We start from the raw sequence: 24,644 nt of genomic DNA, 5'->3' as shown, positions 1-24,644 counted from the left end.
TAAAATGTTTCGAGACCATAACATACAACTCTAGGCAAAAGCCTTTTGACGCACAGATTTAAGGACAAGGGTTTTAATGCTGCAACATTGCATTTGTAACACTATCCTTACTGTAAGAAATTAAATGTTTACTTATATATATGCTGCCAGAGTGGTACGAAACTACGACCTCTCTTGATTAGATAACAATAAAACATGAAAAGTTTTTTGATCCCTACATGTTTGAAACTTAATAAAAGAACTTTAACAATGAAGGATAATGTTAGTTGCTTTGGGAAACATAAATTATTACAGTAAAGGTTTAATATAATTTTATAATTTACTAAAGGACCCATGTGTGAAAAAAACCCTTCTTATTTATTTTCTGTTTTTCATTCCCGGGAAAATATAGAAACCTAACGTCGATACTTTTTGAAATCTAGTTGAATTTTTTCAGACATTGCTCTTTAAACGAAGCGAACTCTTCTTGTAACAGCTTTGTAGTTTCCAGAGTGTCGGAATCCAGATCAATTGAGGCTTCTGAGTGTTAGGGGATCCTAATGTAAAAGCCCTAGATTCGAAATCCCACCACCCAAGTAATTTATCGTCGTTTCGAAGATAATTCGTTTCTCTGAAGTCGTGGGGTTCCTCAGTCGCGATCCCTGGATCTGAGATGCCGGTCGCAGCTTCGGCTGTCTATTTTCTGAATCTACGCGGTGACGTTCTCATCAATCGACTCTATCGGGACGATGTCGGGTATGTAATACGAATATCATGAACAAATCTCCCCCATTTTCCCGATAATTGGAAGTTTTCTTCCTTGCCAACCATTCATTTGGTTTGTAGGATGTAGTGTTTCGTTCTGGTACGGGCTTTTGTAAAGGAGGTAGTTTATGTTCATTTCCATTTTGAGTGCATGATTGGTTGTGGATAGTGAGTTTTGATGGTGTTGTTAACTTATTATTAGGTACGTTAGATCAGCGAAACTGAGATGAGAAATCTGATTTTGAATTAATGTTAAATTAAGCTGGCAGAAATGTTTTTCCAAAATCTGAGTCGGGTATTGCAACCAATAGGATTAGTCGAAGTAAATTTGTAGTTTAAAGCTGGATTTTACATCTTTCGGAATGCTAGGCGAGGTGAAGGCTCAATTTAGATGTCTTTCTGCATATTAGGAAAATTTGTAAAGGGTTTACATTGTAAAGAGACAATTTTTCTATACGACAGTTGCAATATGAAATATCATATTCAAGAGTCTTGTACACTTTTTCAAGTCTCTTAGGGATCCAAGTGGGTAGTTCATTTTCCCTCTTTTTTTCCCCCCCAAAGGAGTTGTATCCCTTGTTTATACAAATATAACAGTCAGAAATTCACCCATAGTACTACTGGAATACTGACACCACAGCATTATGCTTGTTAGGATTTGTTATAGGTTGATTAATGGTATCCTCTTGTTTGTTGGCATTAGTCTTGTATTCTGCTTGCAATTTGTGCTTCACTTCTGGGGTACTGATACGTATATATATTTATCAATTCTAATGATTTTAGTGGGAATATGGTGGATGCGTTTCGATTGCATATTATGCAAACAAAAGAACTTGGTACCTGTCCAGTTCGTCAGATTGGAGGTTGCTCTTTCATTTACATGAGAATCAGCAATGTCTATGTCGTGATTGTTGTCAGAAGCAATGCTAATGTTACTTGCGCATTCAAGTTTGTTGTGGAGGTAATAATCATGTCTTATTCTTGTTCTGTGTCATTCGTGTTGTGATTTTCTCTTTCTTCAAAACTTTGAGATCAAACTACAGTTTAGTTCAGTAAACATGTAGATGGTAATCTAGATTCTGGTTGCTTTGCATTACGTCACAAATATAATGGCCGCACATTGTCCTGACTTAAGTTAATCTCGGCAGTGGAGATTTCGTTCCAGCACTTAGTGGTAAGAATACGCTTCATTTGGATTGTTGTGTGTGTCTTAATTAACTGATGTGGCATGTCCTTGTGGTCCATGTGGTGGCTGATAAAATCCTAGGATGCATGAACATAAATGAGGGTATTTGGTTGAATTTTATCCTAAAATTTGGCAACCGACTGTTTTCAAACTTTGACCTATTTTCCAACAGTTAAAATCGTCACATCATACTGTCACATGCCTCAAAATAGAGGATGAAAGATGAAACTTATTCTTATGGCCAGTCACACTTCTGTTTCAATGATTGGCATGGGCATGCAAATTGTTGCTTGTCTAACTTGTTTTTTTCCTATCCTTCTGTTTATTTTTTTTATTACTTTATGGAGAGGAGGGGCAATGGAAAAGTAAAATTAATTTTACCATGCATCAAGTAAACGACATGAGGAATTTGTGACAACAGTCAGGGACCAAGGATGCACTTGATGACTAGTAATTCTATGGCAAAATAATAGGGAAAAGCTGTCTCCTTTGGTGGCTACATTAGGAGGATGATGATAGTTTTTTTTTTAAAGTAAGAGATCCTTTTTTAAACTTTTTATGCTAACAAAGTTCTTTATGGAATGCATTAATTTGCTTGTTTAGATTCGCTTCATAAACTTATTCCCATCTAGTCTTGAAGTTGTTTGTCAAAAGCTATCTACTATCTTCTGCCAATTAGGTGGCAGACTTTGGTGTAATGGTAAGATTGCTTGATGGTGACCTAGTATTGCAGGTTTTGAGTCTGGAAACAGCCTCTCTATGAAGTGGGTATGGCTGCATATGTTATGGCCTTCCTCAGAGCATGAAGTGGTGGGAGCCTCATGCACTAGGTTGACCCTGTTTTTATGGTAATTTCTTTTTGGTGATGTGTAGTGAATTCATCTACAAATAATGTCATAGAAATTTAGTAACAGGACAAGCATTTAAAAATTGCCATGTAACAACCACATGGTTTTAGTCAATTTTGGGTTACAGGATTTTACCATGCGGAAAAGAAAAGCTTCAAAAAATGATTAAAATGTCATAATTCTACAGCCAAAGTACAAGGAAGAAAGTTCAATACATAGTATACCATGTTCTTGACTGCTCATGTTATGCCACCCAATTCCACATTCATTTGACCCATTGAAATGCCATTACATCTATCCAATGGTATAATTCAGCTAACTCATTCTCCACATGGCTTGCATCAAACAACTTAGTTTTTTAGGTCAAAGAACTCAACCATTTTGCCACAATTCCTTCTAAGTACGACTGTGCTTCAGGTGGTAAAAGTTCATATATAAAATGTGCAATTCTTCACTTTGTTAGATTCATGCCTCCACCTGCACAACTTGGCACCCTTTACATTTTATCCCCATTGCTGATGAAGAAGTTCTCTCTGTGAAAATAAGAGAGGAGAACCTCCAGTCGTGCTGCTGCAGGCCATGTTCTTATCATGTTGCCCTAGCTGAAAATAAAATCTTATCAAAGGCATTACTGATCTTTCTTCCCTCAGCCAGTAACAGCTCAAAGATAACAATAACGATTCTGAAAAAGAGTTTCCTGAAGAAACCTATTTGAAATGGTTTTGAACAATATGTTCCCCTAAAATATGATGAAAAACTATCGACACCTGTAGCAAAATTTATTCAGTGCCACTAATTAAATTTATTTAAAACCTCTGGATTAGATCAAGATGATTTTTATGACATAATGGATATCCCTTTGTACTAAAGGAATATGCCTTTCATTTTTGTTTTTATTTTTTATTTTGCATATAGGTTATGTTATAGAATCATAGTTTGCCATGGTGTAGGAGGAGATCTAGACTCAAGGCGACCGAAGTGCCTGGATGCCTTGGTGATGCCTTGACAAGTGACAACTATGTTTACGATAACTGGTTTATTGCACTTGACATTTGTGATGGCGGCTTATAATTTTGTGTTTATGTGACTTCTAAAAAGTTCTTGCTGACCCATTCCTTCTTATTTTTGTGTTTCAAACCTTGGTTCTTCTCACATTGTTGAATGGGTATTCAATTAATTATAACATGCTAAAAAGGCAAATAAATAAAATCAGTATATTAATTTCCATATAATCTCTTTTTCTGCATCCATCACTTCCATTACTTTGGTAACCAATGTCAACATGTGTGCATTGATGAAAAAAGGGCATACCCTGATTCAAGCCTGAGAATGGGCTGCTGTGGTGGACTGTGACAGGAGGAGATCTGAAAGAATAGGAAGAAGTGGAAAAGTAGAGACAGGTGAAAGAAATCTCACAATCTGGTGCTCAAATAATATGCAACTTATCTCTTAATCCATTCTAATCTCTACTGGGTGTTACAGATATGCATTTAAAAGGAAAGAAAAAACACACAAATATTAGTTTAAAAACAGTAAAAACAAAATCCAAACCAAAATCTAACTCACTCTTATGTAGGGAAACCAAACAATTAAAAGACTAAAAATAAAATGCAATTAATTAAGTCCAATCCTTGTCGAACCAAAACCCATTGGACAGGTGGTTCTCTTCGGAGTTTGACCAACCCATTGGACCAGTCTATTGATATTGCATCATACCCAGTGCATGAGGCTGTTGTCAGCGTACGGTCATAATGTATATAGCGTTACTCCTGCTTTCAAAAAGTGGCTGCTTCTAGACTCAATCTTGTGACAACTTGGTCATAATGCCACAGCCTTAATGTTGCAGCAAGGCCTGACCACATGCATGCATTGATCAAACCTTCAAAAAGATTTGGGAGTCTGTCATTAATTTTTATCACACTCTTCTTTTACAGTCTTGACATAGAGAGAGCCTTTATAAGAATCATCTAATTAGTTTCACACCGAGTCTACGAGGACTTGACATTTTCCTTAGAAACATTAAATATGAAATATAAAATAAAAGAAAAATATGTATGTGTGATGTGTGCTAATAAAGTGATTATCATGCAAGTATTTGTTGAAAATAATATTTATAGAAGTTCATAGAAGTAATTAAGAGAAGGTATCATGATGTTTTTGAGAAATAAAAGTTGTTCTCAGATCATGTTTAATTTAATAGCTTCAGAAGGAGGAAAGATGCATTCCTGCTTTTGTCATTAGCAGTAAAATGGACATTTATTAATTTATTTGAAACCATGAAGTAATTTTTTGTTACCTGATTCTGTGAATTTATTTTCTCTGTGCTCGTACATTGTCTTTCAATATTTGTGCGCATGCCATTTATTTTATAACCTGATCCTGTGAATTTTTTTTCTTCGACATATATCTGACTTTCAATAATTTCTGTGCAGGCTGTGAACCTGTTTAGATCTTATTTTGGTGGTGCATTCGATGAAGACGCTATCCGTAATAACTTTGTCCTGATTTATGAGCTTTTGGATGGTATGCATTATGACCCTTATATCTGACTTCGCAAGGTGTACATCTTTAATTTCATATTGGCCTTTTATATTCTGTATTTTTTTTTCATATACATAAACTGACATTCTGGCTTGAACAGATGCTCCAAGCCTCCGATACCGTCCTCAGTATGTAATGTGTTGCTAACCCCAAACCAGGGGATTAAGGGTAGAATATTAGCTTTTGGTAGGATCACAGAATAGGAATGAGAGAGAATTTAGTAACTTGATCAATAAATTTGATGTGTAAACTTCTGGGAGATTGCTCTTCTCAATCAGTATAACAGGTCTATGGAAGATGATCTATATCTAGTTGATTAATTCAGAGATATGAAGTGTGATCTTATCAGGAGTAAGAAAATTGGAAAGCTGTAAAATTTGTTGGGTGAGCTGTGAGAATATGGAGTTTCAGATCAGAATATAGAAATATAATAATAATCTGATAAAGATTAACTAGAGACCCCAGCAGGGTCAAAACTGAGATTAAATTAGGTTCTGAAATCAGAATTGAAGAATTTGAGTAAGAAAAGGATTTCTGGAATTGATTCATAATGCATCAATATGTGGGGTAGGATCAAACCCAATCAATCCCTAGCTTAGGCAGCAATGGATCAGATTTTTTTTTGGTTGGATGAATAAATAACTATATTAGAACAAGCAAAGAGAAGATAATGTACAAGGGGGGAGCCAAAGGGGGGGAGGGGTTAGAGGCAACCTTCAACCAGTAGGCCGGCGTGAGGAGCTAAGACCCCATGAGACAACAATAAGTTTGTTCTTTGGGGTGTCATCAACCATGGGGTGGGGGATAGAATGGAGCCTAGTAGATGCATCGAAGTAGATGGCATTCCAAATCAAGTCCAGAGATCAAGATTTGGAGGTCCCTCTCCTAAGGTTGCACTGTCACCACAGATGGTGGATAGTGGCTCTGAAGACAAGCTTGCCATGGATGGAGGAGACTACAAAGTTTCTTAAAATCCAAGATCAATCTTGAGCAAAACCAAAGAAGCGCCTTGAACGGGGCCAAATAGGGGCAAGGGGTTTCTCCCAAAGAGAGCAGGAGAAGGGGCACACTATGTATCAGACTGGTTCAATAGCTTCAAATCAAACCCCATAAAGAACTGGCCTGATGGAGTTTGGTCCAACAAGAGTTGGACATAATTAAATATTCTATTTCAGATTTAATTTGGTCTTTTACTTGTTTTGTCATTCCTATGTAAGAGTGAATTAGACTTGGGTTAGGATTTTGTTTGTTGTTGAGAATTTCTTTCTCCCTTCTTCCCCTCCCTATTCCTCTAATTCTCCCTCCATTAAGGTGCTCCATTGCACCCCTGTACCATGCCTCCATCACTACCGCTAATTGGAAATAGTAATTACTACCACAAAATGCTTATTCCTTCATATTAAAAAAAGTGCAAGCATTGAAGCCTTATGAGGTACCCTCTCTCAAGGTTTTACAAAATTGGTTCAATCTTGCACAAAACCAAAATAATTTGGATCACAATCAAAACCTGGCCAAAATCCTGCAGGGTTTTGGTGTGTGGTTTCATACTTTCATTTATGGAACAAAATTCGATCGAAACCCTCGAATTTATAATTGAAATTTCCCATTTCTAGGACCTTGAAACGAAACCCTGAGGGAACAAAAAAATTCCCAAGTTTCGATTGAAACTCGGGAAATTTCGATGAAACCATACGAAACTGGAAAATTTCCCCCAACTGGGTTGAAACCTGGTTCATTAGAAAGAATTTGAGGGAAACTCAAGTTTTGACCTTGTGAAAATGGGAAATTTCGTGAAAACTTGTGACTTTTTCCTACAAGTTTCATGGTCTCCCCAATTTTTTTTTTTTTTTTCTTTATTTCATGTTTCCCCAAATACCATAACCAATACCCCTCCATCAAAACTTTCCTATCTAAATTGTGTATTCCCTCATATTGGTTTTCTTAGGCATGTTGCTAGACTTATAGAGCTGCAATTGTCGATTATTTCGACAACCATAGGCATAACATGTCATGGGATGTCTATGTTCATTGGTCGGAGGAGAGGATGTTATAGGCACAGTACTAATCGGATGATGGGATGGATCCACCGAGGCGCTCCTCTTGGCATTGAGTTGTACTTCCCTTTTATTGTCAGTTACTTTGTATTTGATGTTTGGAACTTAGAAGTTTTATATTGAATGTTATGTACTTAAGTAGTTTAGTTACAATATATTTGTTAGAAAACTCTATTTTGATGTTATATACTTTGATTGACATATCTACATTGACGTTTTTAGCAAAATGAGTATGCCGATATGTTATTTAAACTCTAATTAGCTTAGATGCAGAGTCCCACGTCAAAATACCCTCTAAAACCTGTCGAAACTTGACTTCAAAACTTGTAGGAAAAAGTCCTAAGTTTCCATGAAATTTCTCAGGTTTCCATCTAAGTTTCCCATTTTCATCTGGTCAAAACTTGAATTTCACTCAAATTTTTTCCCTTGCTTTCATTTCAGCGTTTTGGTCAAACATCCCAAAATTTAGTCTAAAACTTGTCAGAGACTCTACCTAAGCATCTTTAAGCAGGCTACTAGTTATGTTGCATCAAATTCTACTGTTGAATAGCTCTTAGTTGAACCTCTTCTACATTATGTGTCATGATAAATAGGCTGCTAGTCATACTGCATAAATCCATCTCTCAGCTGTGAACAAAATATATTTAGGTTTATTGCCTTTTTTTGGGGAAAAGCTACAAGGAGTTATTCATGTTCACATAGAGGAACAACAGATGTTTTTATCAACTTGCTTGTGAATGATAGAATTGATTATGTTTGTAACAAGTTGTGTATGATTGATATGCATGCTTCAGCTTAAGAGTGAGTGTTAAACTTATTAATCAAGCAATTCACAATAGGATTGATGCCATCCACAGTATTCATGGGTACCGTTCATGTGAACCCTAACTTGTGAACATTATTTTTATTATTTGTTTATGGTCCTTTATGCCCTTAACCAAGGTCAAGGTTCAAGATATCACTCTTGAGAGCAATCTTGACCTTGACAAAAACTAATAAGGTCAAGTTGGGCTCAAAGTTGGCATTCAACCTATTTTAGGTCTTTTAAACACACTCGTGGCCTTAGACTTGTGAGTAGACATCCCTATGTATGAGTTCTAACTCGACACTAAGTTTGAAACTAAAATGTTGCAGGAATGAACATGCAAGGTTATAAAACATGAAATATAGAACCTACTCTAGAACATAAAGGTTTGGCCTTCCAATGGAGTTTGACACATATTATAATTACTTTCATAACTTAAGGATTTTTGAATATTTTTTAATTTAATTTATTAGAAAATGTATTTTTTAAATCCAAAATTAATTTATAACAAAAAATTAATTTTTTCCCATAAAAGTGTAGATCAAACAAAGATGTTAAACATATGTTTAATCCACACTCAAAGACCTACTCTAGGACATAGTATTTGGAAAAAAATAAAAATTTGGGGAGAAATTTTACCTTGCCTTGAGAACTCCTTCAAATGGTCTTGATTGATCTTGTTTTCTTGATGTAGATGTGCCAAACCTTGCATAGGAGTGTTGTAGGTGAAGATTGGACGAGAATCAGATGAAAATTTTGGCCAAAATGAAGGTTCGAGCCAATTGTCAAGATAGGATGCCAGAGGAGTGAGAGAGAGTTGAGACGAGATTGTATTTTACCTCAACTCGAGCGAAATAGGTTAAACAGCTAATGGGTTGGACCGAGATCTTGGGTTGAACTAAGATCCCAACTCGACTAATATCTCGCTTAAGTTGGGGCAGAACCCTAGGCTCGACCTACATCTTGTCTCACCAGCCTGGAAAAACGAGATGTCAAGCGAGATCTTTGACCATGACCTGGGTTATTCTTGTTACATATTGAATGAACTCAATGAAGTGGGAGTCTCAACGTAAGAGCTCTGACATGCATTTTTCCACTGCCCTCTGTCTCTCTCTCTCTCTCTCTCTCTCTCTCTCTCTCTCTCTCGCTTGCTCCCCCCTATTTATTATTAATTTACACTAATGTTTTAACCGATCGAGTGGGAATGTAATCCATTGTCCAGAAGACCCAGGGGAGGTAGATAATCTTGTTCCAAACCCCTGGAAGGGTTTATGATTTTGTTGGACCTTCACATTGTAAATTGTTATTTGTTGTTAGCAACTGTTGCAGTCATTCATAACTTCTCTCTTTCAGTTAATTTCCTTTGTCTTGGCTCCTTGCATGATTTATTCACTGATACTAGAATTGTTTGAATGTATCTTGTATTGTTATAATACTATTCTTCGGTTATCGTCACAATAGAGTAAAGCATTAGTATATCAAACCTAGTAATTCTATGCCCAGAGGATGCATTTATTGCTTTATTCACTGTCCAAGCATATAATGTTTTACTTTATGTATTGTTTTCATTTATTTTTTCATGGCTAGTTAGCCCTATCTCTTTCTGGAACCTTTAAATGTCTACTCCTATTCTCCTGTGCTCCTGAGTTGCCTTGTTTCCCTTTGCGGCTAATTATCATGTAGCTTTTGCGCTTTCCAAATCATTATGCTTGAAATGAAAGGCCTGCAATCCTTTTACTCCTTTTTTTTAATTGGTCAGAACAAGATCATGTAAACATAGTAGTAACTCTTTTTCCAATGTATGCAGAAATAATGGACTTTGGTTATCCTCAAAATCTTTCTCCGGAAATTTTGAAGCTTTACATTACACAGGAAGGAGTGCGGTCACCGTTCTCATCCAAGGTTAGTTAGGGAGATCTGTACTTAAAAATTTTAATCTCCCAGATTCATTCATACTCTGTAGGATGGCTCCTAGGCTTAAGATCTTCGCAGTATTTAGTTAATTTCTACAATAATGAATGATCTGTCATTCTCTGGAATTCGAGCATTTAATACATTCATATCACTGGTATCTGTCTGTTTTAGCATTCTTGTGTGTCATACATGCATTTATATTGTAGAATTTAATGCATGCCTTAGTTCATTTGTATGCTTTTGAAGGGTTTCCTAATCAGTTACTTTTGCCATGTGAAAAAAATCTGTAGGGTGGCTCCTAGGCTTAAGATCTTCGCAGTATTTAGTTAATTTCTACAATGATGCATGATCTGTCATTCTCTGGAATTCGAGCATTTAATACATTCATATCACTGGTATCTGTCTGTTATAGCATTCTTGTGTGTCATACATACATTTATGTTGGTAGAATTGTATGCATGCCTTAATTCATTTGCATGTTTTTTGAAGGGTTTCCTAATCAGTTAGTTACTTTTGTCATGTGAAAAAATTAACAGCCTGTAGATAAACCAGTTCCTAATGCTACTCTACAAGTTACGGGTGCTGTAGGCTGGCGAAGGGAAGGGCTTGTTTACAAGAAGAATGAGGTTTTTTTATATTCCTTTCCTTTTCCTTGATAAGACTCTATGATGGGAAGGTGAATGTGCTGGATATCAACACTTGTGTGTTACAGGTATTTCTGGACATTGTGGAAAGTGTCAATCTTCTTATGTCTTCAAAAGGTTGTAATGGAGATCCAAGATGGTTATTTATTCCTTGCACAAGCACAATATACTTCTCTTTTTTGGTAGACACTATGTTTGTTTTGCTTGTTAATAACTCATGGTGATTGCAGGTAGCGTTCTGCGTTGTGATGTGACTGGGAAGATCCTCATGAAGTGCTTCTTGTCGGGGATGCCTGATTTGAAGTTGGGATTAAATGACAAAATTGGACTTGAAAAGGAATCACAAAATAAATCCCGTCCTGCTAAAAGGTAACTTCTGGGGATAACTTTACCTTATCCAGTGTGGATTATATGTGCTTATATATTTATTTTCCTTCAGATGTTTCTTTTCCATAATGTATTTATTTATTTTTCATTTGGTTTAGAGTTTTTGCTAGTTGAGTCTCTTAGTGTATTCTGTTTCTTGGCTTGAGGTTCTAGAAGCAAGATAGATATATAAGGTTAAAAGCATATAATCTAAGAGATTCATCCTTAAAAGACCTTGACAATAGTCCACCGCCAATCCTACGGGTCCTGGGAAGGAAGATAGCTGACCTTCCTTCCAAGTCCTGAGTGCAGATATCCTGGAGTAGAACTTCTTTTCACCCCACCATCTTCTAGAACTTGCTGCCATTAGTCTTTCTTGGTCTATTTAAATAGTGACCTAAACTTGTCATTACTAAAACTTCACTATGCTTCTTTTTTCCTGTTATTCATTCATTCCAATTGGAAACTTTTCAACTGTGTTTATATATGGTAGCCTTGTGATCCTTCTTTTTTTTTTTTTGGTTTTGGTTTTGGTATTGGTTTTGGTTTTGAGGGGTGGGGTGTTCGGAGTTTACTAAGTGCTTCTAACTTTAGATGATTATTTTCTATTTAAGTATGACAATGTGTTTCATTCAATTGCATGTTACGACCCTAGGCCTATCACAGTACTGCATTGAGTTCCAGGGAGGATGAAAGCCACTACAAGATCGATACTCGAACAAGGTTTCCTCAAAATTTCAGTTGAAACTTGAAACCTGGAAGCTTTCAGTGTCAATGGATGGTTTCAAGGCCCTAATGGACAGTTAGGTCCTAGAACTTCAAGGAAACTGTATCTTAGGCCTACTAAACATGGTGGACCCTTAGATTGTTAAAAATACATCCAAAATGGAAGTTGACCTCAGATCCTAGGTTTATACTTGTGCAGTCTTAGATGAGTAGAGACCGACTGGGGCCAACATCCATGGTTTACTACGAACCAGCCAAGTTTGAGTAGGTAAAACAAAGTGGGGGTTCCACTAAAGGTATAGGGTTAGGTTATTTTTAGAGTTTGGTGGTTAAGTTTAGTCAAGTGGATGATGTGGAAGCTATCGATGAAAATTTAAGGTTTTGTGGAAGTGTTTGCATGCTGAATGTTAAGTTTTCAGTAAATAAAGGTTATGGTTTGGAGTTTTGAAAAAGAAATCTTTAGATGAAACTAGTTTTAGGGACTTGAGGTGCCTATGGGTTGTAGTTGATCGAAATTTGCGAGTATCTGGATGGCTGATTAGGGCTGGGAAGAAAATTAGGGTTTTTGCTAGAGGCTGAGTTCATGGTATTTAGGGTATCAATGGAGACAAGGTGGGGTCTTAGGATTGATTGAAGAATTTGATGGTGGGGATGAAGAAGCTGAATTGCTCTCAAAAGGCTAGGCAGCACTCAAAACTTTAAACCTTATCTATAAAATCATGGGCTAAATTGAGTAGCTATATCTATTTTCAGAGTCATTATGGCTGACATTCCTTTCAAACTGAGACTAGGACTGGAATTACTTTGCAGTAACTTTAGGTGTCCCTATTACAATTAAATATGAGGACTAAATAAAAAAATCACTAATAGACTCTAAAAAGTTCAAATAAATACTAAACTATTCCCATCACTGGGTGAAATGAACCCAATATTAGAGTTAGGTTTTCTAGAAAGATGCCCTAAAATTAAGGGTTTGCCTAGAATCTTCCAACGAATAAATTAAAAAAAAATATTCGGATAAGACATGTGGAGGAATTCTAGGAAAGACAAGGAGATAAATTTGGGATCCTAAGTGTTGTTAGGGTTTAACAAAATCTAGATGGGTTGGGATAATAGGGAAGAAAGGTGGGATGTTCAAAATAATGGGCGATGGATAACATTGTTAACAGAGATTAAGATCTAGAGAGGGGTTGGATCTTGAAAGGGAAAAGAATCTTTCTATCTCCTTGTTCTTTCCTCTTCTGTCTTTTCTTGTGTTTTTTTCCTTCCTTCTTTCTTTTTCTGTTTTTTCTTTTCCTCTGTTTTCTGGTTCTGCCACAAAGACGGAGAGACAGAGAGAGAGGGCCAAGAGGTATAGAGGGGCTAGGGGGGTTTCTTGGGGTATCCGAGGGGTTGGGTGGGGTTAGGCGTGATCACAGGGGTTAGGGGGAAGGGCTAGGGTGTCGTGGGGGCTGGGGATTGTTGCTGCCAGGTTACGGCCGCAATAGAGAGGGGCTGGGTATCTTGCACAAATAGGGGAAGGTGGGGAAGGGGATTCAGAATGGCAGGGGAAGGGAAAGGAGGGGCTAGAAAGAGGGGCGATGGGTGTAAGAGGGGAAAGACGGGGGGTGGGGGTCTGCTGTATTTACTTGTAGTTGCTGTAGTTCTTGAAGAAGAATGCTTGAATGCTTGTAGATGCTGGATATTGGAAGATGAATGCTAGACTTGAAGAATAGTGCTGATCTTTGAAGAACTTAATTAAAATCCGCCGCAGCCTCCTCCAACAGGAACCACAGTTCTCAAACTCAATATCTTTATTCAAAGAACTAGACTTGAGGAATACAAAGAAAAGAATATGCTATTTATAGCCTACTTAAAGGACCTGACTCTAAGTTGGATTCCTTTATAGATTAGGATGTCACCACATTAATCTCAACTAACCAAACAATAAAAGATCTAATGGACTATTTTGAATATTGTAGAGGATATCATCCACCTTTCTTCTTATTTTATGGATTGTAGTTTTCACTTTGTTCCTAGGGGATGCAACACTGTTGCTCATTCTCTAGCTGGGAAGGCAGTTACCTTAACAGGGAGGACTAACTGGCCAAATTCCACTACTTGGTTGTTGGATCTTTGTAATTTTGACACCTTGTCATTTCCCTGTTCTTTGAAATGAATGTTGGTTTACCAAAAAAAAAAAAAAAAAAAAAAAGATCTAATGGACTCTAATTGACACATGCTGAAATAAAATCCTAATTAACTAAAATTCTAGTTGACACATGCTACTTTCTATTTAATTAAAAACTCTAATTGACATGTGCTGGAATTAAAAGGAACTAAAGACTCAAGACCTCTTATTTAACTCAAACTGGACTTCTTAACCGACTGAAACTCTTCAGAAAATAAAAGAAGATAAAATTTTGAAAATAAAAACCAGCAATTATTTAGGGCTGGTTATGACCAAAATACCCTCTTTTGGGTTCAGCCGGCCCTAGATGTGCCCACTTTAGGGTTTCAGCCAGGGGGGTCAACCCTGTTCACATCATCTCGTGCGGGGAAGTCCTCTTCTCTACACCTAATCATGCTGATGTAGAGGAATCCCTACACCTGAGGCTGTTTCTATGCACTTGAACTGCATCACATACATTATAAGCTGCTGTATACATCATCTAATATGACCCTGATACCACCCTGATTTTCACCTCTGAAACCTGCAGCAGCTCTAGTAATTTCCCTAAAGATTCCAGCAATAGGCTCACCTCTCACCGCTGCAACCTCACACACTCACTCACAGAATTGGTGAAACATGAATGAAATGGCAATTAATTAACAAACATGTGCCATTGAATTCATTAACCAACTGAGAACTCCCTTACAAACACCACAACGATGCCTACTGCTACCTAAGCAGTGAACTCACCCAGTTCACTACTGCAAGAAAGCTTGCCCTAAACACCTAACTCATTTCTCCTCCCCCTCTCTAATTACAGTTTCACACTATATAACCCCCTCAAGGACCCCTACGAACACTCTTCCCATGTGACCCCCCCCCACATTGATTATCACAATACCCAAAACTACCTTGTTTCAGAACCTACTATTGATGTCTTAACAATACTCCCCCCCTAAAGTCTCACCTTGCCCTCAAGGTGAATTCAATCCACCCCCTGCAACTCTTGGTTCTCCACTGCTGATGTCCTCTGTAACTGCTGCCGGTTCATCGTCCTCATCATGGAGCATGAGTACCTTAAGCTGCTTGTAGGGACATTGATAGGCTTCAAATAGGGCGTGCCGCAGCAGAAACACAAACCTTTGTCCATCTTCGATTTGATTGTGTCTTGTGTCAATCAATGAGAATGCTGGCTAGTTGCTGTGGGGGTTGCTGCTGCCTGAGGAGACATTGGGGAAGATGATGAACTGGGACTTCTTGGTGAAGGAGTAGGTTGTGGTTGGACCACTCCGGTTGACCCAGCCGCATTAAATCCAAACGTATTTGGGTTCTTAGCTGCTGGGCTGGGCTTAAGCCCATACGTTTTATGGAATTAATATTCAAAATCTGTTGGCTCAGTGCTTGGGCCGAAGGAATGCGCTGTGCTAGATTGAGCCAATGAAAACCATTAAGGGCCCAATTTCTTGCGTCCACAGCCTGGGCTAACTCCATAGTTTGGATCAACCCGCCGGGTTTGAAAAGTCAGACCTCGGCTTGTACCTCATCCACTAGACCCGAAAGAAAAGCCTCGTGGAGCCATTCTTCGTTTTGACTCCCTGCCGCTACAGCAAAGGTTTTGAATTGCTCCCTGAAATCACCGACAGTGCTGCATTGTTTGAGATTGATCAGGGCTTTTGGGGGGTCTTCGATTGAGGCCAGCCAAAACGACGCACTAGGGCTTCTTTCAATTCTTACCAAGAGGACCGGTGCTTGCAGTTCCTGGAATCGCAACCAGCCGAGAGAAGGGTCATCAAGACACAGCATTCCACCCTAAGGATCTCTTCGCCTTCCAGCCCGTAGAGGTGAAAGTACCTCTCAGCTTAGCAATCCAGTCTGAAGGGTCCTCACTGGCAAAATTTGGCATTCCCAATTGCCGTGGAAGTAAAATCTCTGCAATTGTCACTCCCTTCTACACTAATTGGATCTTCACAACCCCCTCTTTTGCATTTGCACTAGTTGCCATTGGTGGTGATTTTGGCGCTCTTTCCAGCATCACTTCCGGTGTTAGTGAGTCAAATCTCCAAAGTCTTCCCACGCATTAGGTACGTCCTCAGTTCAGATCTGAATTCATTGTTACTCTGCTGCTCCTTCTCTAACTGTTGACTTAGGAGCTCGAACCTGGAATCCATCGCAGCAAACTGGATTTGGATCTCTTTCACTGTCTTCTCCAATTCTTCCACTCGTGCTCCCATCCTCCCTCTAACCATGTCTGGGGATCTGAATCGCTCTGATACCACGTTGATACGACCTTGATTATCGCCTCTGAAACCTTCGGCAGCTCTGGAAATTTCCGTAAAGATTTCGGCAACAAGCTCACCTCTCACTGCTGCAACCTCACACACTTATTCACAGAAGTGGTGAAACATGCATGGAATGACAATTAATTAGCAAACACATGCAATTGAATTCATTACCAACTGAGAACTCCCTTACAAACACCACAACAGGCCTACTGCTGCCTAAGGAGTGAACTCACCCCAGTTCATAACCGCAAGCAAGCTTGCCCTAAACACCTAACTCATTTCTCCTCCCCCTCTCTAATTACAGTTTCACACTATAAAACCCCCTCAAGGATCTCTACGAACACTCTTCCCATGTGACCCTTCCACATGGATTATTACAATACCCAAAACTACCTCTGTTCCAGAACCTACTATTGATGTCTTAACAGACCCACTCAAAGTTTAATACTAGAATACACATAATTCACTTGAACAACTAAAATATGCATTAGGAACGAATAGATATAAAATGTCAAAATCATTTAACAATCATGAAATACTACATAAGTACATATGGTTTATTACAAATATTTAAATATATGTGAGTGAAGAATATAATGGATTGTCACTCTTGAAACATTCCATTGCTGCCTTAGAGCTTGTTCTATACCTGTTGCAAAGTGATTTAGTTGGAAAAAGTGACTAAAAACCAAGTTTCCACAAGCTTTAGATTTGAAACAAACACAATGGGTCAAAAGTCAAAACTATACATTTTTTTATATGCTAAATGTTGTCAAAACATACCAAATCACAATTATTGTTTAAAATTTCCCGAAACACTGAAATTTCAACCAAAACCTTTCACTTATTACATGCCACATGAAGTTTTGCTTTCAACGTGTTGTAATAGCAAATTATTTTGTGAAATGTTGGTGAGACCTTGGACATGGTCCTCAAGCGCACCCAGCTCTTGAAGTGAATGCTGTAAAGTCAACCACCTTGCTTTGATCCATCAACTGCACCAAAGATCTAGACAAAATTGGGGTTCCTGAGTCTCGTGGACAATAGACTCAAAAACTAGTATGAGGTTTGTATCATTTAGGTAAAATGTTGTGTTCTTGTTAAATTGTTTGCCTTTCATTTGTGATAATTTTGCTGGAATTTAAGGATAGAAATTGGAGTTTTATTTGTAGGCATCATGGACCTTTTTTTTTTTGGATGAATAAATAATTAAATTACTAAGAGCCAAAAGGAGCACATACAAAAGGGATCACGGAGGGGAGAGTCCCACTCAAGAAGGGGGACAGGAAAGAAGCTGAGAGACTCCAAGAACTAACAATCAACCTACTTCTTGGAGAGTCTACAATAGGGGGTGGGGGAGAGATCGAAGTCTCGAAGAAACATCAAAGTAGATGGCGTTCCAAATCATTTCTCTAGATCGGGATTTGGAAGTCCATCTTCGCATGTTACGCTCCCACCAAAGATGGTGAATAGTGGCGGCAAAGACAAGCTTACCCACAAGGTCACAGATAGAGGTACTGGCAAAAATTCTCAGAATCCAGTTCCAATCTCGAGCAAAGCCCAAAGAACCACACGATCTGGGCCAAATGGATGCAAGGGCTAGGGACCAACAGAGTGGGAAATAGGGCAACAGAAAAAGAGATGGTCAATGTCCTCTGAACTATTCCAACAGTTGGTACAGTTTGGGTTGGTGGGGATGTGGCGGCTAATAAGAAAAGCTTGGGCAGGGAAGGCAAGGTTAAGGGCTCTCCAACGAGTAAGGGCATGGTGAGGGATATGGCCTTTAAACCAAACAAGGGGGGACCAAGGTATGGGGGGGATGGAGTTCTCAGGAGGTTCCAAGCCAAGGTAGTAGAAAAGGAGGTAGGGTGGGGGTGTAGCCAAGTAATGCGGTCATCGGTGTGGGGGAAGAGTGGGGGGAGGGAGCTCCAAACCTGTGTGAGACATGGGTGGGGGGAGGGGGACCAAGAACCAAAGGAAATGAAAGTGGAAGGAGGGGTGGATTTTGGGATACGGGTGTTATAAACGGTTCGAAGGCCAAGGAGAGTGTACAGGATACCCATCGGATGCCAAGGGTCAAGCCAAAAGGAAGTGGAGACTAGGACAAAAATGGCAGAGAGAGCACGGCCACGAAGAAGTAGGAGCTTTTTCCATATCCAGGAGGGGTTGGAGGGGGTCGAGACAGTCCAAATCGAGTCATTCTTGAGGAGGTAGGAATAGACCCAGGAAACCTAAATGGAATCATGTTTGGAAGCGATCTTCCAAATGAGCTTCATGAGACAAGCCATATTCATATCACGAATACGACGAATTCCAAGACCTCCCTTAGATTTGGGACGGCAAGTGGACTTCCTACTAATAGGATGAAGGAAGCGGGGAGACTCTCAAGGCCTTTCCAAAGGTAAACACAGAAGATGGATTCCAGGAAGTGGATGATAGATTTAGGAAGGGTAAAGATACCACACCAGTAGAGATAGGAGGATTGGAGGACAGAACAGATGAGCACCATTCTCCCAGCAAACGAAAGCAGCTTACTCTTCCAGAGTTGAAGCTTTTTTCGAATATGATCAAGCATGGGAGAGCAATGGTGGCGAGTGAGCCGACTTGGGATAAGGGAGAGATCAAGATAGGTCACAGGAAAGGAGCCTGGGCTGAACCCAGAGAGCAAAAGGAGGGAAGCTCTGGTAGAATCAGAGATACCCAAGAGGGATTCGAATTGGGATTTCTCGCCTTTGTTGATGACCTCATGATTTTCTCTAAGGCTGACCACTCCTCCATCTCTTCTATCCTCTCTATTTCTCCTTGTAGCTGATGAATGGATTTTCTTGCTATTCCATTTTGCAAAGTTTTGATTTGAGGAGTTTTCCCTTTTGTTCCTTAAGGGTTTTGACTAAACTCATTATGCGCACTCTTTCATTTTTCTAATAATTTGTCTTATCTTGTCTCAAGACTTCTCAATATTTCTTTATGGTGCTTGGTATTTATTTAAGGTGCTGCTTTTTACAGTGGTAAGACGATTGAGCTTGATGATGTTACATTCCACCAATGTGTAAACTTGACAAGGTTCAACTCTGAAAAGACCGTTAGTTTTGTGCCGCCTGATGGAGAATTTGAGTTGATGAAGTAAGTACACTTCTACTTGATGGTAAATGTCTGTTTTGTCTTTGGTTCATTAGCAATTTAGCATTGGTATGAGCTATATCAAAGTCAAACCATGCTTAGGGTTTTTCTTTCATTATTTCTTTGATGTTATGAAACCCAATACGTATATCTGTAGGACTTATTTATTATCGAGTTACTTTAACTCCTGCCTTCCTCCCTCAGTCTCTATCTCCCTATTTCTGTGTCTTATCTGTGTACTAAGATAATTTTCAAGAGTTCCTTAATATGTCTTGATCTAGGTGGATAAAGAAAAAGCTTTTGTTACTTAGTCTTGGAGCAGAATTTTTTAGTTTTATGCAATCTCTTGGCAAAGGCTGGCCATGATTTCTTTCCCCTTAATTTATGTTACTGTTATCACAATCTTTGCTATCTGCAGGTACCGTATTACCGAGGGTGTAAATCTGCCATTTCGAGTACTGCCAACAATCAAGGAATTGGGTAGGACACTTGTGGAAGTGAATGTTAAGGTTTGTAGATCTCCATTTCAAAAGGAGGCAGTCTTCGTCTGATTATTGGCTTTGGAGTTATCTCACTGCTATAGTGCGCTATTAACCTTCAGGTTAAGAGTGTTTTTGGTGCAAAAATGTTTGCCCTTGGAGTTGTTATTAAGGTTCCAGTGCCAAAGCAAACAGCAAAGGCGAGTTTCCAAGTTACAGTTGGTCGCGCCAAGTACAATGCTGCTATTGGCTGCTTGGTTTGGAAGTGAGTGAGATATATACTCTTGGAAATATTGGAATATGCAGTAGAGGTTAGGCTTATATTTGGACTGGCTATTAGTTATCGACAGAGCATTGCCTTGTATCATTACCCAACATGGCTTAACGACTATATCAATCCACATTGCCCAATCGGGATATGCAGTCAATTAGCCAATCCACTGGTTATTTTATTTTGTTATAATTGTTTTATGTCTTTGGATGCGTAAATTGATGCCAGGGCTGATCGGCATTTTTGGGTACTGATTTAGGGTAAGATGGATCTCATTCATCCCAAAAGAAGAAAAAAAAGATCTGGATCTTTGTATCCTTTATATATATGAAAGTTATATATCCTTTTGGGGGGGGGGGGGGGGGGCGCTGGGATTCTATTTTCAATGAAGTTTAACCTGTTTGATGTTAGCAGAAAGATATTTTCCCAGGTTCCCCTAAATAATTTGAATAGTTTAGTGACAAAAGGTTTCTATGTCATTTTCCTAATAAAATAATGTAAATAATTTGCAGTGTTTACCTATCATATTGCAAATTCTAATGGGTGTGGTATCTTTGATGAGCACCGGTTGGCATTTCATTCATTTGTAACTTTTATATATATTCGTGCTGTTAGTAATGTATCAATATTCTTTATCTGTCTTCATTTTCTCTCTTTTTAGGTTGGGGATGGGAGTTATATTTATTATTTAATGTTTTTTATTGAACTGTACCATGTTTTGTGGAAATCTTTTAAAACCCTGCAGGATAAGGAAATTCCCTGGACAAACAGAACCAAATATGAGTGCTGAAGTTGAGTTGATATCTACAATTACAGAAAAGAAGTCTTGGACTAGGCCACCTATCCAAATGGAATTCCAGGTGTCATGAAAATTATCTATTGGCATGTTTTAAATCTTTTATAAAGTGCTAAATTTTAATTCGTTTAATACTTTATAGGATTGACTATTGCAATTGAGCTTTAGTGTCAAAACCCAATAGCCAGTGTAGTAAAAGCATGCACGTGGTAGCAGTTATAGGTTTTATTCATGAAAATTCTGACTAGATGAAGCATTCCACTAATATGCTAGAATATAATAAACTACCCCACCCAACAGAATTGCAGTTAACCAGATTTGGAGGGCAACATAATGGAAATGGAGATGATCAATAACTAGAAGTCTGCCAACAATTGGAGCAGAATGACTGGCCTATACCTACAGTCCTTGTGGCAAAATGTCTTAGGAAGCCAACGTGGCTGAAGATATTTTGATTTTCCTTTACTGGGAAAGATGGACTTTATGTTGAAGATGTATAAATATATTGGGACTGAAAAGTCCGTTCCATGTTTTTGTGTTTTTTCTTCAGTCATGTCTTTTAGGGATACCTGGATGGCTCAGAACCCTCACCACTGTAGTGAATCTTTGTGCATGCAGGTTCCGATGTTTACAGCCTCAGGTTTACGAGTCCGGTTTCTCAAGGTATGTATATGCTACTGTTACTTTCTTGCTTTTCTATTGAGTATGTTTCCGATTGTATAAAGATCTATATAATGGACATTCTGCAGGTGTGGGAGAAGAGTGGATATAATACTGTTGAATGGGTTCGATATATTACCAAAGCTGGGTCTTATGAAGTTAGATGTTAGAGATGTGTTGACTCCAAATGCTTCTTTTGAAGAGTTGTTGGGGTAAGCATTAGTGAACCTGTGACTGCCAAGCTCACCAGGTTCAAAGTTATGCTGTTTTCTGCATAAAATGGAGTCCACTCCTCTGTTTTCTTGTATTGCGAGAGTTTGTCTTATGTCCCTGCAATATAATGTATGTTCATATATTTATTGGAGTGGAAGTTTGGTCCGTTCCTGGTTTTGTAAAGGCGAATGCTCATCATTATTTGTGTGGCATTTTTTTGCTGTTATATAAATACCTTGATTTGATTATGCAATTTCCTAATTCTTCAATCTTTCTGTGCTCTTCTCTGCTTGTTAAAACTCATGCATTTCCTGCTTGATAAATCAAATTGATTTGAATAGGGAGATCCTGTATTCATGGGAATTATATGTAATTATGGGTTTTCATTCTAAAGCATTCCACACGCCTAGGTAACTCATATCACTCTTTTGTTTTGTCAAAGCTCTATCCATAATGGCATCTCGTCAGAGTCTAATGCGTTAACCAACATTGAAGGATTGACTTAACAGTGGTAATGGTTAAGTTTAGATCTTGGTAAGGATAGGATTAGCAGAACAAAACCGACTTCAAATTGGGCAATTAGGACTGATGAATTTGTTTCTGGTGGGACTGAACTGATCACTGGATGATCTAAATTCTTTTTAATACTGTTCGATCAGTTTGTTCATTAACATATTGGTGATACGTGAAATTAGTACCATTGATTGGTTCAATTGGTATTTTTACATAAATTTATAAAATCTGTTCGCCCATAATGTTCTATTCTATTTTGAAGTTCTATTGCTCCATAAGAGTCCTAACTGTGTTAAGTTTCTCTCTCTTTTCTTTTTGGGGGTAAACAACAATCTTATTCAAAGCGGGCGGGAACATAGCTCCACCAACCACTTAGTAGAAATCGGTCATTCTTTCGGACCCGAAACTGAAAGGGCTTTTGTGGCTAAGAGATTTGTAATTACATTAGAATGCTTAGAGATATAGGGAAGCATACGGTGCACAAAGTTATCCATTGAATATTTTGGATTAAGGGCTCCACTATCATCGGGGGTTAAATTTTGACATCAAGATACCTATGAAGGGCTCCACTATCATCGGGGGTTGAATCTCGCCATCAAGATGCCTGATGATCTACTTACAGTGTAATTCAATTAAGATTACAAGTGCCTCCAATAGACTTGCTCGAAAAACAATAATTTCTCCTTCAGCAGAATTATAATGCGCGGGTAACGATGAAGCACCTAGTGGTCTTCCTTTGGCATCTCTAATAATAATGCCAGCCCCACCCTTCTTTGTTATCTCAACCCATGATGCATCAATATTTACTTTCACAAAGCCATTTGGAGGAGGTACCCAAGAAACCGCTCCCTTTCCTCACATACAACCCCTCTGCCTGAATTTGGTTTGGCCATTTTCTGATTTTCCCAAAACTCCTTCAAGGTATGAATCGCCTTTTGAATTACTTCTTGTGGTTTTCAAGTCTTTTTTCCCATGATCCGATCATTTCTAACTTTTCATAACCACCATGCTATAAAAGAGTTAAGACTTTTTCATAAATTCTACCTCATTCTTACCTAACTTGTTGAATTCCCTCCATATAGTAATCCATTCTTGTAGAGAGTTACATCTATCATCTAAGACTCTAAGAAAGGGGAGAACTAAGGCTCTTTTGGACAATCTCATCTCTATTAGCCTATTTAAATAAATAGTACAAGATTCATTTTGGTCGATGAATGGTTTGGATTTATCAATAAATTATGATGAATAGTTTGGTGCAATAAATTGTTAAAATGATAGAACGTGAAAAAAAGTTGGTTGTTAGTGTACTTTTCCCTCTCTCTTTGCTTGTCTTCCATGGTATGTTCTTCTTCCTTGCAGTTCTTTGGTTTTGGGGTTTTTCTTTTTTTAATTTCTGTCCCTTTTTGTTTCTCTTTTGTTTGTCCGGCCTAACCATGTTCTTTTTGCAAACGGACAATGTTGTAGTACATGGGAGGTTGTTTCCTCTTCCAAACTGCATTCTCCACATAATGCATCTACCTCAATCTTTCTTTTCACTTGGTCTCGATGTCAGTAATATATTACACGTTAGATATAACAAATATAGTTTACCAAAAAAAATAAAAATAAATAAAGGCTATAGCAAATATATTTATCATTATAACCGTAAACTATTATTTCATAAAGAAGTTATAAACTACGCTAATATAGCCATGACAATTTTGCTTCTAATTGAAAATTTGGGTTTTCATCTTCAAGACCCATCCACTTAAATCTGCTACCATGATCAGGGGCGGACCCACTAAGGGGCCGGGGGCCCTGGATTTTTAAATTTTTTTCTTATTTGCTTAGGTTTTTCATTTTTTATATTAATTTTCTTCATTTTTTCAGCTTTTTTCTCTTCTCACATGTGAAATATCACTATTTGGCCCCCCAAATTTGAAAACAAATTTTAAAGGTAAAATAATGGGTATAAATGTCATCCCTATTTAAAAAATAAATCCTCAATTCCTATTTATTCTCCCCTCTTTTCTTTCTCACATATTTTCTTCCTATTTATTCTCCTTCTATAAGTGTGGGTTAAGGGAAATTTTTGAAAAAAAATTAATATTAAATATTCAAAATGCCATTTCTAATGGAAATTAACTCCTCAATTCCGATTAATTCTCCCCTCTCTTCTCTCTCACATCTTTTCTTCCTATATATTCTCCTTCTATAAACGTTGGTTAAGGAAAATTTTTGAAAAAAAAAAATATTATTAAATATTCAAAATGTCATTTCTAATGGAAATTAACTCCTGAATCCCTATTTATTCTCTTCAGTTTCTTTCTTTTCATTTATTCTATAAGTGC

The 24,644-nt window shown here is 38.0% G+C and overlaps 1 protein-coding gene across 2 annotated transcripts; it reads left to right on the top strand.

Annotated features, from left to right (window-relative positions):
- Positions 1–386: 386 nt before the first annotated feature.
- Positions 387–22,421, top strand: LOC149013284 (AP-2 complex subunit mu-like). 2 transcript variants are annotated; one of them, XM_089157859.1, is made up of 13 exons: positions 387–735; positions 1,528–1,705; positions 5,211–5,301; positions 9,986–10,080; positions 10,629–10,718; positions 10,805–10,853; positions 10,967–11,105; positions 19,269–19,385; positions 19,801–19,891; positions 19,984–20,126; positions 20,878–20,992; positions 21,547–21,591; positions 21,678–22,417. In XM_089157859.1, exons 1-13 carry the CDS (start codon positions 653–655, stop codon positions 21,756–21,758), a joined length of 1,317 nt encoding a protein of 438 aa, XP_089013985.1. In that variant the 5' UTR covers positions 387–652; the 3' UTR covers positions 21,759–22,417. The 2 variants fall into 2 exon arrangements, with proteins under 2 accessions (XP_089013985.1, XP_089013986.1); XM_089157860.1 differs by lacking the exon at positions 19,269–19,385 and having other exon boundaries at positions 21,678–22,421.
- Positions 22,422–24,644: the final 2,223 nt, after the last annotated feature.

Source organism: Hakea prostrata, chromosome 6 (assembly GCF_041222555.1).
Source record: "Hakea prostrata isolate BN-2017 chromosome 6, UWA_Hpros_2, whole genome shotgun sequence".
Lineage (NCBI taxonomy): Eukaryota > Viridiplantae > Streptophyta > Magnoliopsida > Proteales > Proteaceae > Hakea > Hakea prostrata.
Note: the sequence above shows the minus strand (reverse complement) of the source record. Positions and strands in the feature narration are given on the sequence as shown.

Excerpts from the sequence above, each read along its gene's own strand:
- LOC149013284 (XM_089157859.1), top strand. The coding sequence starts at position 653 with ATGCCGGTCGCAGCTTCGGCTGTCTATTTTCTGAATCTACGCGGTGAC. Across the intron at positions 736-1,527 it reads CTCTATCGGGACGATGTCGG|TGGGAATATGGTGGATGCGT; the intron begins GTATGTAATACG and ends TAATGATTTTAG. Across the intron at positions 10,081-10,628 it reads GGTCACCGTTCTCATCCAAG|CCTGTAGATAAACCAGTTCC; the intron begins GTTAGTTAGGGA and ends AAAAATTAACAG.